This window comes from Triturus cristatus, chromosome 11, assembly GCF_964204655.1.
Source record: "Triturus cristatus chromosome 11, aTriCri1.1, whole genome shotgun sequence".
Taxonomy (NCBI): domain Eukaryota; kingdom Metazoa; phylum Chordata; class Amphibia; order Caudata; family Salamandridae; genus Triturus; species Triturus cristatus.
The window spans coordinates 1,181,965,732-1,181,979,109 of record NC_140594.1 but is presented as its reverse complement, the minus strand read 5'-3'; the positions used below and the strand labels follow the sequence as shown (position 1 = coordinate 1,181,979,109).

The 13,378-nt window shown below is 48.2% G+C and overlaps 1 protein-coding gene across 1 annotated transcript in view; it reads left to right on the top strand.

The window, feature by feature from the left end:
* The first annotated feature begins 3,829 nt into the window (after positions 1-3,829).
* LOC146788685 (receptor-transporting protein 3-like) overlaps positions 3,830-13,378 on the top strand; it is a 60,885-nt gene continuing 51,336 nt past the window's right edge. Inside the window, exon 1 of the mRNA XM_085634136.1 lies at positions 3,830-4,118. Within this exon, the coding sequence (XP_085490262.1) occupies positions 3,979-4,118 (140 nt within the window). The 5' untranslated portion in view covers positions 3,830-3,978. The remainder of the gene's footprint in view (positions 4,119-13,378) is intronic.

Genomic DNA, 13,378 nt, shown 5'->3' with positions numbered 1-13,378 from the left:
GGCCGCGAGGGGCGGCTTGCCTTTGGATCGCCTGTAAGATAACCCACCATGTTGGCATATTTGGTATGCTAATAAACCTGCAGCAATTTTCTCCACCAAAAAGTTGTCTTGTCTGCTTATTTATGCTACCTATATGTTGCTGCGGGAGGGCTGGTGAGTGTGGCCGATATTGGCACTATGCGGGCTGACCGACACAGTCCCCGCAGGGGACCCTCATAAGAGGGTGGCCCCTTTAGTGCCACAAGATGGCACACTGGGCAGCCTAGTCTTTTGGCCAGAGACCCCTGCTGGGGTCCCGCGCGTCACTTCCGGCCGAGGGGAGGTTCAGGGAGAGGTATTTAGTCCTCCCCCGCCCCCCTGGCGGCCTCTTTGTTCCCTCGCCCTGACGCCGACTCCCTCCCATCCGCTTACCCGGCGATCAGGGTGAGGGGAGGAAGGATGTTCTAATCTTTTTATTTGTGTTGCAGGTGGAGTTACATGGCGATCCAGAGGCGGAAAGGTACTCAGGGGTGCCCTCTTCACGAGCACAAAGGGTGCTGATGCCGAATATCCCCAGGAAGTCTGTGCGGTGGACCCTGGGGTGCGACGGCGCCCCATCTATCCTACGGGCGGTTAGAAACCTGTACAACCGGGGGTCGCTTGAACGCTCCGCCCCTCGTAGGGGGGTAGGCGTGAGTTATATGGTGGACCAATGTTTCACCGGAAGTGGGAGGGGCTATCCCCTCACCACAACCGCTAAGCACCGATTGGCTAAGACCACGATGCAAGTTGGCCCATCAGGTGGTAGGCCACGAGGGGCGGCTTGCCTTTGGATCGCCTGTAAGATAACCCGCCATGTTGGCATATTTGGAATGCTAATAAACCTGCAGCAATTTTCTCCACCAAAAAGTTGTCTTGTCTGCTTATTTATGCTACCTGTATGTTGCTGCGGGAGGGCTGGTGAGTGTGGCCGATATTGGCACTAATGTCATTGCGGATTGATGGCATGCAGTGATGTCCCAGTGACAGGGGTGCAGCCTGACCCCTGCCAGGAGGCACGGAAAGGTCACGTGCATCTTAATGACACTTCTTCCGAGCCTCCATCACTTTGGGAATTGGTATAGCGCACAGTTAGCTCACGAAGCGGCGCAGCGCTTTACAGAGGGCGCCGCAGTAGAAGTGCCTAACATGAGGTGTTGTAGACAGAAAGTAGACGGTATGGAGCTCATCTGAGACGAACCTGTAAGCCATGCTCAGGAGGGGCGGGGCAGAGCATTTCAGCAGTGAACACCTCACCGTGCGGTTGGCTTTTACTTGGCTTTTCCACTAAACTTATTTTCAGTTTGAGTCACAAGGACACAATGTGATTTGCCGAGAACCACATGTTTTTCCAGTTAAGGGGGGAAGCCGGGATTAAGGCCCATCTATGAGTGTTCCAAGCCCAGACCGCAGGGCTCAGCTGGAGGGCAGACGTCTCACCCCCCCCCTTTCAAGAGCTCTACCGGAAGGACTCCCCGAAGAGAGGCCAGGAGCAGGAGGCGCTGTTTATGAGAGGACAGGACCGGGCGCTGCTGGGAACCGCTGACACAGCCGCCATGACCCACCCTGAGATGTGTGACAATGCCGAGCCCAGACACGTCCTCTGCCTGACCCGAAACCTGCTCCGTGATCACAGGAGCAGCAACCTCTCCCACTGAGCAGCCCCCCTTCAACACTGACTCACCCTTCCGCATTGAGACACACCCGCCCACCTGCCCCTCACATGGCTCCTCTCCCAACCCTCTGTTCGGATTTTTCTCCAGATCTGGGGGTAGCTGTGAGGGCTGGACTCAGCTCCAGTGTAAAGGATTTTAGAACCGAGGGCAAAATGATATTTTGCCTTCTTGGTGCTCCCACTGCCAGAGTTGCATAGTAATTTCTGAGTGCTTTTCGCACAGTTTGGCGCCCCCTCGTGGTAGTGCCTGACTGTGTCTGCCTTACCACTCCGTGTCCGCACGGTGCCAGAGATGAAACTGCTCTCACACTGCCCAGCCCTCCCCCCCCCCCCCCCCCGCGAAGGTCTCCTGGCAACGGAGAACCACTTAATGCAGCAGAGTGGAGTGAATTTATATTAACTATGAGTGAGTGCTGCCAGTGGACAGGACTCACTCACGCAAAGCCACAAAGAATAGGCCATGTCTCCTTCTTACCTTCTCAACTCTCTTCTTTTTACATCTCTTTTTTCTGCTTCTAGCTTTCTTTCTTCTTCTCTATTATAATATCACTCCATGCACTGCCTTTTTGGTCATTTATTCATTTTGACTTTTATCTGTCTTTATTTTGATATATTGTTAACATTCTACTATGCTGTTGACTATAAAACATGCTGGCACCCAGGGCTTTAAGTGGGCCGGGTCCTTCCGGTGCTCAGCACCCACAGTTCTTAAAAGCAGTTGCTGACGGCGGTCCCTATCGGGCTCTCCAATTTCGTTCTCACTCTCAGGGTGAAAAAAAGCCATAGTTGTTGTTTATTTATCTTATGCAACTACCAACCATTGACACAGCCAATAGTCCTGGCTTGTTGTATGTATAATGTTACTTGCTGTATCACATATCTGGATGCAATGACAGAAACCCTGGGGGGACTCTTGGACACTGTTTATTCTAGGGCGCCCTTCATCAACGGCAGGAAACTGGTAAGTTACTAAAATTGTAGGAGAGCAGACAGCAACGTCTATTCCGCATCAAGTATCTCTTCGACTGCCTGTCCCTCACCATTCCAGAACCCCTGTGTCCATGGTGATTGTTTCCATAGCACCTGGACTGCATCAGGCTAATCTGATACTACACATCCTTCCCCTTTAACAAGTACAACGGAAGATATAACCTATATAATAATTACCTAATGCAAAATTCACTAGCTACACTACCTCAGATGCTAAACCCAACCTAAGAGTTATTGCAAATAACTCTATAATATATTATGTAAATTGATATCACCATGTACAATAGCATTACGGTATCGACAAATTAGCTTCACATTGATTATAAAATAATTAACCCACACAAAATCTTTAAACTCCTTAGGACATAAGGCGATCCTCCCACTGTGAGCTGTCTTGGAACCATCCTGATAAATGGTACTCTTATCACATGTTCTACTGGCACCCTGCCCTATTGCATCCAGATATATGATAGGACAAGTAACATCATACCTACAACAAGTCAGGACTATTGGCTTTGTCAATGGTTGTTAGTTGCATAAGATAAATAAGCAGCAACTATGGCTTGTTGTACATGATATTGAAAAAGCTTCCACTTAAAGCCCGGATGACACCACGACAATGTTGCTGCTCCTGAGATTCAAAAAGAGAAGGAAATCCGGAGAGAAAATGAGTCTCTTTAAGGGATTTCCCTTCCCCTGCAAGGCTCACCTGGCGTGACGACATGCCGTAACGTCTCCACTAGTGAGACGTGTGAGCAGTGTGAGCAGGCGCACATCGATGTGCCTGCTGTCACTGCAGTCTGGGGAAAAAAACGGACTGCCTGTGCCAGGGCGCAAAACAGAGCCCGCTAGAGACCCGTTTCGAGGCCTACTTTAAACAAGCATTGGCATAGCCAATAGGTCTCGCTTTTGGGACCTTATAAGTATTTATTTCTGCAGCACAATATCCTTGGTGCAACAACATACATCAACTGTTGCATGGCTAAGGTCCCAAAGGCGAGACCTATTGGCTATGCCAATGCTTGTTTTACTAGTCGTCAACAAACAGTCTAGTCCCGGGCCCTGCATTACCCGAGGCAGGCTGACTTTCGATTCCCTCTCTCTGGCACTGAAACCAGCCTCCGGTGCCGCCTACATCCTGTGGTCCCCTCCGGCCACAAAAAGGACAGACGTGCAGGCCTGGGCTGGTTTCCATCCAGTGTTACCTGCAGTCGGTTCACTTTACTCTCTCTGGAGGCGCTGTGCTGCCCCCTGCTTTGTGGGTCACCAGGGGCTCCTCTGCACCGAACACAGACATGGACCAAGAGACGTGGAACAGCCTCTTCCAAAGCAAGATCGCGGCGCTGCGGCCCCGGGACAAGTGGACCCTGGACCAGGATGACGCTGCGGAGGCGCTGCCCGGGTGGAAGCAGTACACGCTGAACGCCTCCGCCAGGTAGGGTGGCCTCCCAGTTCAATTGGTGAACTCATTCCTGTTGTGGCTAGTAATTAATTCCATGTAGGGCAGCGTTTGCCAAAGGGCTTGACCTGGAGTGGTACCAGGCCATATTATGGTCACAAATTTAAAATAAAAAAAGTGCAAACATCGCAGAAAGAAGAGACAGGAAGAGAATCATTTTTCAGAAGTCGAGATTGGCGAGCCACTGAAAGCTCGAGCCCGGCTCGAGGCTGAAGCTCGGCTCTGGCTGAGCTCGAAGTCCTGTTGGAACATCGAGCCCATAACGAGCCGAGGTTTCATCCGGCTTCTGCCTACCTTCCCTCCTCCAACCCTTTGCCCAGGATGTGGCGTTAGGGCCAGTGCTGCCAATTTTGGAACTGGTTTAACCAGGTTCGAGTCTCAGCGTCAGCACAAAATCCTGTGATTCTGGCCAAATCACTTAATCTCCCTGTGCCTACCGAAAAGGAATGTGTCCTTCTGTAATGTAACGTGTTCTAACTGATTTATTTATTTATGCATTTTTATATAGCGCAAACTTTACCCGGAGGTGTCATATCGCTGTACAATGGAACCACTTACATTACATAAGGACTTCAGACTACATGAACGACATAAAAGATACAAACAGATAAACTCTAAATTCACATACGAATGGGAGTAAGTATATATGTCTACGACAGATGCCAGTGGTTAGAGTTACATATATACAAGTTGCAAATTCACTCAAGGTTACAGTTTAAGAAAGGTTGAAGCGATTTGAGTTGAACAAATATATATTACATATTTACACAGCATGATCTTCATGCCATTTTTGGCGTTCTTGCGGTAATCGTTCAGCCAGGCCTTTTTGTTGCACTCACTGGTGGTGATCTTGGGTTTGGAGGGATCCCCAAGGTGGTGATGGCCAGATGTCCTCCATGCTTTTTGCGATGGTTGCTTACCAGCCGGGCCCTAGCTCAACGAAGTGGGCGCCAGTCCTCCTCAAAGCAGCTGCGTTGGGGCAGCAGGTTTGACCCTGCCCCTCCGTCTACCTCAGTCCTCGGAGCTCCGATCCTGAGCCACAATATCTGCGGCCAACACCCAAGGCTGCATCACAGGATCCGCGGCGCTGGCGCTGCCCCATTCTCAGTGAGCGCGGATCCCACGACTGCCGTAGTGGCAAAAGATGCTTCCCCAGGGCTGGACCAAGTCCACAAGGGCCCGCCCTCTGGATCAGGAGAGCACCAGGATGTAGCTTCAGCTGAGAATCAGGAAGGGCATCTGTAGGAGAGTAGGATCTGCTTCTTATAGTTACCCCCACTTTTTTGCTGATGTTTCACAGTTTTCGACTTAGACTGGCTGGGATCCTGCTATCCAGGACCCCAGCCTAGCTGCTTTCTCCTCTAAATTGATTGCATGTACTTTAGGCACACTCCAGATTGGATACTGGGGTACCCTTATCAGTCCCTAGTCTATGGTACACTATGTACCCAGGGCCTAGGTACCCCAGAGGCCTCTCAGGGGCTGCAGCTTGTATTGTGCCAACCCTGGGAGACGATTTAAAATGACATAACAGGTCTGCTACAGCAGCCTGTGTAAGGAGGTGCATGCACCCCTTACTTAGATATAGGTTCACTATATCTACTCCATATCACTGCGCATATAAACCTATCAGTCACCCCTATGGCAGGCCTTATCAATCCTGAAGGCAGGGTGCTGGGTTTTATGTGAGAGAGTGCACCTGCATGAGCAGAGCCCCTCTGCAGCCTTCGGAACCTCTATTCCGGGGTTGTTTGTGATGCAGCCAACCATCTATATTTAAGTGCATTATAACCTCGCGGTAAAGGCTAACTTTAAAACGGCTGCATGGAAACATGTCGTGTTTGGTATCAAACACCTTGGAATCATACCTCCACACCAGTAACTGGTGTGGGAGGTATGATTCCACCCTCCTAGAGGGAGAAATATGACAACACCGGTACACCCGGTACCAGTTTTCGTGAGCCTGGCATCACAAAATGGATGCTGCCAGCCACAGACACGAGTCTGCCTTCCTGCTGCTGGAGGAAACTCCGGCAGGGGAAGGCTGGACAATAGGTTTCCTGTCACAGGGAGGTGTGACCACCTCCCAGACAGGCTTTAGTGTATTGGGGTTGGGTGGGTGCACTCTGAGAGTGCTTTGATGTCTACACTGGGGGCACATTTGGTGTCCCTGTGCATAGTCCAGCTCAAACCGGTTGCAGGGGCTATCAGCCCCTGCTCTGGCGTGGAACTGGACAAAGGACATGGGTGTAGCCACCCATCGGTCCTGACCCTCCGATAGGTGGGTCCCCAGAGTTTGTCCCACCCCTTCCTTGGGTATAAAGTAGGAACCCCATGACTAGAGGACTTTAGATTTACCTGGATTAAACTCTGCTACAGAAATCAAGTACTTCAACTATCTGCACGACGCTGGATGACTGAAGAATCTCCCTTGGAGTAAAGGAGTTACTCCCCTGCAAGGCAGGCACCTTAAACGCATCTGACCGGTTAGCATCTCCCGAGCTCCTGAGGACTCCGAAGATTTCTGCAACACAGGAGGTGGGTTCCCAAGTGTCCCTGAGGTCGACTAGTGCTCTCAGCAATCCTGAGACCCGCAGCCCTCGTGGGGACCGTGCAACCCGTACCCCTGTGCACCGTGTCCATTTGCAGCAGCATATGCTTTTTGGCAATCCCTGAAGCTGTGCTTTAGGCTACTTGTAGTCCTGACCCGAGCAGTATTTCCACTGAAGATTTCCGGCCTACACTCCACAAGTGTTCCGTGGGCTGGTATTTTGTGAGTCAGCTCGAGGTCCCTTCGCAATCCGTGGTCCGTCGACCTGTGGGTCCTTGTGAAGGAAACTTTGACTTTCTGTGGGCTTTCCTGGTTGCTCCAGACGCGCCCTGCCTCTCCATAGCTTGGAGAGTCTCCCGGACCTTGCTGGTCCTCACCGAAGCATCTTTCTTCTACTCTCGTGGGTTGCAGTTGCCAAGGCTTGTTGGTGTTCAATCCGGACACTGACCCCCCAGCACTTGACATCCTTCGTGGGACAGCTCAACTCCAAACTTTGGTCATCGTCAACGTCTCCTGGTCCCCATAGCTGCAGAGACTAACTTCACCTCTTCGCACCTGAAACACCCGACATCAGTGGGCATTCGTCTATCGTGCCCCTGGTCACTGTGAAGTGACCCAGACTCTGTCCCCTCTGCTTTCAGGTTCTTCTCAGCTCTGATCCAGGCTTTGATCACACCGGACACTTCTCATCTTCCCAGCAGCAGCACTTATTCGCATCACGCCATTGAAATCAACGAGCGTTTCTGACGACACTTGACCCCTATGCACCTGGCTCTTCTGGGATAGGTAACACAGGTACCTCGGTACTCTCAAGGGTGCTGGCCTTAGAACCTTCTATGTTCCAAAGGGTTTGCTTGAAGTCCTCTCCGAAGTGTCCTTAATCTTTAAAATTCCAACTGCAACTTTCCCATAGAGTTGTGCGGAGCTCACGTCTGTGTTCTCACACTGCACCCGTCCTCAGTGGGTCCCCTGTGTCACTACCATGGGTGGTTCCTTGGGGTCCCAGCGATTCTACGTGCTCTAGGCACTGTGTCTAGTCAAGTCGGGGTTGTTATTCCACTTTCTTAGTATATGGTTTGGTCTCCCCCTGGAGCCCACTATGTATTGTGCTATTTACTGTCGTTCTAGTGCTTTAATATTGTGTGCCTTGTTCTCTAATTTCATAAAGAGGTTAGCAGAGAGTGTTTAGTAATAAATAAATATATTTTATATATTCCTAGTGTGGTTCTCCTTTCATTTGGTCATTCAGGAGGTTATAAACTGGTAAACCAAGTCGCTTTACATTCCTTCGAGACTTAGCCTGAAGGCTGCTCTCCATAGCTACCACTAGGATAGCTTTCAATAAAGGTTGTCTTTAACCTAATCATCAATAAGGGTCATTTGGACTGGTGCAAGGTGCCCACTATAAATAGTGGACAGCATATACCAGGCTAACTTCTCACAGCATCCCCCAAAGCGAGACTGGGCCCCCTCTTCCGAGAAATGTAGGGGGGAAGTGGATGGCCCCCACGTAACTGCCACTCCATGAATTCGCACCGCTTGCTCATTTAAGCCCTCCAATTTGGCCTTTGGGTCAATTTTAGCTAAATAAACAATGCACCAAGAAGTAAAAACAAATCCTTAACAGAAGGAAAGACAAAAACATAATCATTTGCTCGCTGATTTGTAAAACGTGAAACCAGAAAACCTGGATAAATCGCGGCCTCACCCCTTAAATTGTGTGAGACTGGGAAAAAATTTTAATAAACAAAAACTCTTTTTTCTTCATTATCCTCTGGGAAAGCACTTTTAAATATGTGAGCTCAGAATACCAGTTGTACAAAAAACTTTTGTTCTAGATTTAATAGACTATAATGTTGCTCTGTAATAATTTGGCACATGTATAGTGTTTACATGTCGATTGTCTTGTCTCTTAGTGCGCAAATCGTTTATGTTTTATACTTCAGTATATGTCAAAGTCTGCTAGCATGTTGGCCTTGTTTATGTTGCCACTTTTGATTTCTGAATTTATTTCACCAGAGGGAAGGCACGTACTAGAAAAAGAAGTTGGGGGGACTAACCAAGTTAGGATGTACGCAAGTGACACCAGGGTGCATGACATCAGCGTGTGGCATAACAGGAAGTGACATTACAGGAAGTGTCATCACAACCCATGACCTCACAGGAAGTGACATCACAAAAAGTGACATCAGATTTTAACACCTCACACATATGTTTGGCAGGTCCATCATGAGTACATTTGAGCTCGTAATGAGATTTAAAAAATTTGATTTTGCATCGGGGTTGTATAAAAAAAGTGATGCCACCCCGACGCCAAATCTGGGCCTCAGCATACACATTTCGGGCCAGAATTATCATAGTTGTGCCTTGTCCTTATGCCACATGGTGTTGCAAGGACAGTAATCCCCCTCATAACCTGCTCGTTGCTGCCCGGAATGAAAGAAGACAACATTCAGGCTATACTGAATGTTTCCTGGGCCTGAAAATGACACCAGGCTGAGTTTAGTATATTTATGTGGGGCCCAACTTCTTGGCAGGGGGTACGGTGCCCACCCTGTGAAAATAGTGGGTGGATGCTGTGCCGTCTACCCGCATGTACACCCGAGTTGTGCCCTGGCTGCTGACCTCAACATCTGGACAATGTAGCCTGTGTAAGACTCTGTAAACTTACATTTACAAACTCACAGGTGAGGAGGAGGTGGAGGAAGAGGAAGCTTGAGGTGCCAAGCACGGTGGCTCCAAAGGAATAGCTCATGGGGCTTGTCCTCCACAGGACCAGTGTGAAACTTTCATTTAAAACAGGGTGCGAGATGAGTGACGAGCTCTAGCCGGGTTCTTGTTGTAAATAGATCTCAGGACACTTCTAGTTAAGTTACAGGTAGATTTATTTAAGACACAGCTGAGCGCACACCTCGCCAGCTGACCAGACCATCAACTGACAAGAGTAGAACACTCCGTACAAGCTGGAACACTCACAGGCAATCTGAGAGGCTGAGGAGGTAGGAACACACAGGAAGGGCTAATGACCACTTTCAGCCATGTTACATGAAGAACTAATATACAACAGTTCTCATATCTATGTGGTGACAAGGATCACAAAAACACAGGTCCAATGACTTGAAACGCCCGATGTCCTCTCCAACCAGGAGAGCCAGGCACTGGATGCTTTCTGCACCAGATCTCTCCCACCCTGGAAGGAAAGTTTGAGCCCACTATTCACCTCACAAGTATGCAGCGACTGAAGGAGGAGCCGGGCAGGAGGGACTGAAGACACTAAAAAGGGCAGCGTTGTATCCCGCATATGTCATCAGTAAAGAACCAATCAGATTACATGAAGGTCACTGTAATCTGATTGGCTAAACACGCTCACGTCATGTTGGAATGTGGGGGTGGTATTTATTTCACGTCACTGGCTGGGCGGCACCTTTTTCCTGCGGCAAGTGTGCTTGCTTGATCCTTGAGTTTGTGTCACCGTTTTCTTCAGCTGTTCGATAATAAATAATTAATATATGAACAAGCTGATTTGGTGCAAGCAGTCGTTCTTTGGCGTCACACTTCAGGCAGCAATGACAGTATACACCTTCATCAGGGGTGTCGTGAACCCCCGCTCTAGCAGCTACAGCGGGGGATGGGTTCTGTATAGGCCTCTTTTGTCTGCAACTCAGCAGATCAAAACTCACCATTAACACTGAATGCAGTGTCAATAGAAGAGCAGTAGCAGCAAGGAAAACAAGCAATTTCAATGCAATAGGTCTCGCATTTACGTGAGTTTGAGCTGTAGGATTTGTAAATCACAATGCGTTTTATTTATGTTTTGTTTTTTAACCTCTTCCATGCTCATGAAGTCTCCCGGCCGTCATGAGTCACGATGGGCGTGTGCGGACGACGGCCGGGAGACGTCATGACCACGCCCGCGATTGGAATGTCAGCACTGCGGTAGCGCTGCGGCGGAATTTGCGCCGCAGCGAAGAGGATAACAAAAAGGCATTGTTATTTTCAATGCCAGTAGCTTAAACTTGCGTAAATGCGAGACCTATTGCATTGCAAATGCTTGTTTCCGTCTTGTATTTAAGTGATGGAATGAGATGCCTTCCCGTGTAAGTCTGGAGAGCAAATTTATGCTCTTCAAGAAGAGGTGAAAACATGGCTGTATCGCTGCCTTCTGGAGCTCCTCTTCTGACTTATAGAAAATCCCCAGGACACCCTATATTCGACAGCAGAGTGCTTTACAAGCTTACCTAACATATCAAAACACATACTGCTTACCAGAAAAGCTACTAAGTTGAGCTTGAGTTAGATGCATTATTTGGTGATTTACGTCAGGTGTTTTGTGGATAGGGCACTTAATGCCCTTTGGACAAGTCCATAATGGAAATGTATTTAGAGCTTCCGCTGAACATCATGCAATTTCTTGACTGTTGAAAAAGAGGCAAGAGTGATGTTAGAGCAGTACATTTACTTCTCATAGTGTATGCCATTTCTATTGTATTTGAAACCTTGGAACTGTGTCACGTGACAATGGGAGTAGTAAATATCTGAGCATTCGAGGGTGACGGAGTGAGTGAGTGGGTGAGTATTTAGTTGCTTTCTTACCTGTAACCTCCACTGCTCCTTGTTTCTTCCTCTTTGCTCCTGACAATTAATACCTTTGATTCTTGGAGGCATAACTAGACAGGCCAAGGTTTACGTTAGGATGAACTTGCACCGTTAGAGACAGACATTCTGCTTCAAAGAGTCTTAGGGGCAAATTAACAAGCGGCAGCGATAATTATCGCTGGCCGCTCTTAGTGAGAAAAATGTTATCGCTGGCTATCGCAGAAAATTATCGCCATGCTAGAGTTGTATTAACAACGCATAGCACAATGGCGATAATTTCCCCGCGATAGCGATGTTTTCCATGGAAGATCGCTGGTTTTCCAGCGATGTTCCATGGAAAACGGCGAAAACCTTGCTGATACGACCCTGTGGTCGTATCAGCATAATCCACCCCAATGGTAAGTATAGCTAAGTCTGCATTTTAGCAGATGTTAGTTTTTGGAGAAAACAGCTGTTTTCTCCAAAAACTAACGTCTGCTAAAATGCGTGGGCAGCCTTGTAAATATCGCGATGTGTACATCAGCGATATTTACAAGGTTGTACTGCCCAGTGATGCCCACTTTGCATCTCATTAGAGATGCAAAGGGAGGCGTCGGGTAAAAGGGTGTTAAAATGCGCTAATGCATGTTATCACGCTCTTGTAAATAGGGCGATATTTTTATCTCCGCTTTTTTGGCTTTAAAAGCCAAAAAAGCGGCGATAAAGCCCTTGTAAATATGCCCCCCTGATCCATAGGAAGCAAAGTGGTTTACCCCCACACCGAGCCCCTGCATTCAAAGAATCAACTCAGAGTTGAACAACACTGAAGCGATCCACATACATTACTCAGGAAGAACTCTGCAAGAAGGACCACCAGGCCCCACCCCTCCTGCAATCCTCATTCAAAATGACTATCGAAGCAGCTGCAAATGTCAATGAACTACCATGCAACATGCCCAGTTTTCAGGTTTCACCGCGGCTCAACAAAAGATGCCGTCCGTTTGACACCAGTCTGAGCCCTGGGACTTAGGAAACAATAACACATGCTGGAAAGTCTTTGTTAATGAGTATCTTTTACATTATCATTAGCATAAATGAGGGACAACAGCTGCATCCTTCACCAGCAATTCATTACAATTTAGGCCAGGAGTAGAGTCAGCGCGCTAATTTACACCGACAGCTAAACTGCACTGGGGCAGGTAGCTCCGGCCTCCCACGGCCATGTACAGGAGCGCGGACGGATTGAAAAAATAAAAAATACAAGCATCTCCAATTTACACGAGACCTATTGCATTGCAAATGGTTGGCAACTTGGCATCACGAACAACAGGTGGGAGGGGGGAGAGAAGGCAGGGACATCAGTAGGGAGGGGGAGGAGAGGAGAAGGCACGGACAAAGCTGCGTGACGCTACATGTGCACGAAGGGAATAGTACATGCCCCATGTAACAACCAAGTAAAGGGGCCAGTAGCCATGGGAGGATACAAATGACAGCATGGCTGTACTAAGGAGGGACTAACCAGCCTCATAATGAATCAGAAGCCAGCATTTACAAAGGACAAACACACAAGCCAATAAAAAACAAGCATTGGCATAGCCAATAGGCTTCACCTTTGGGACCTTATAAGTGTTTAGTTATGCAGCACAATATCCTTGGGGCAACAACATCAACTGTTGCATGGCTAAACACTTATAAGGTCCCAAAGGCGAGACCTATTGGCTATGCCAATGCTTGTTACATCTGAGGTTGCACAGCTGGTCTGCAGCCCACTGGGCAGCATGCTATTAAATCATCATACTGCGCTGAAACCACATGGTTTTGTAAGTACAATAGACGACACGCATCAATATACAGCAAAAATAAAAAAAATCACCCCAAATCGGCACAGCTTCTTAATATATGGAATCACATTTTTCATTTCTTAATTATACACGATTGTAGGAAATGTTTGGTTTGGTTTTGTCTCTGTAAAGTCAGTCTTTAATTGAAAGTTAATGTGTCCGTCTGCTTCCTTCAACTTTAAAAGAAAAGAAACACATTTCATTTTATATCCTTCCCCGTTCTAATTTGTGCTCATATTTGCTTAGTTTCACCCTCCAGCACTTGGCGA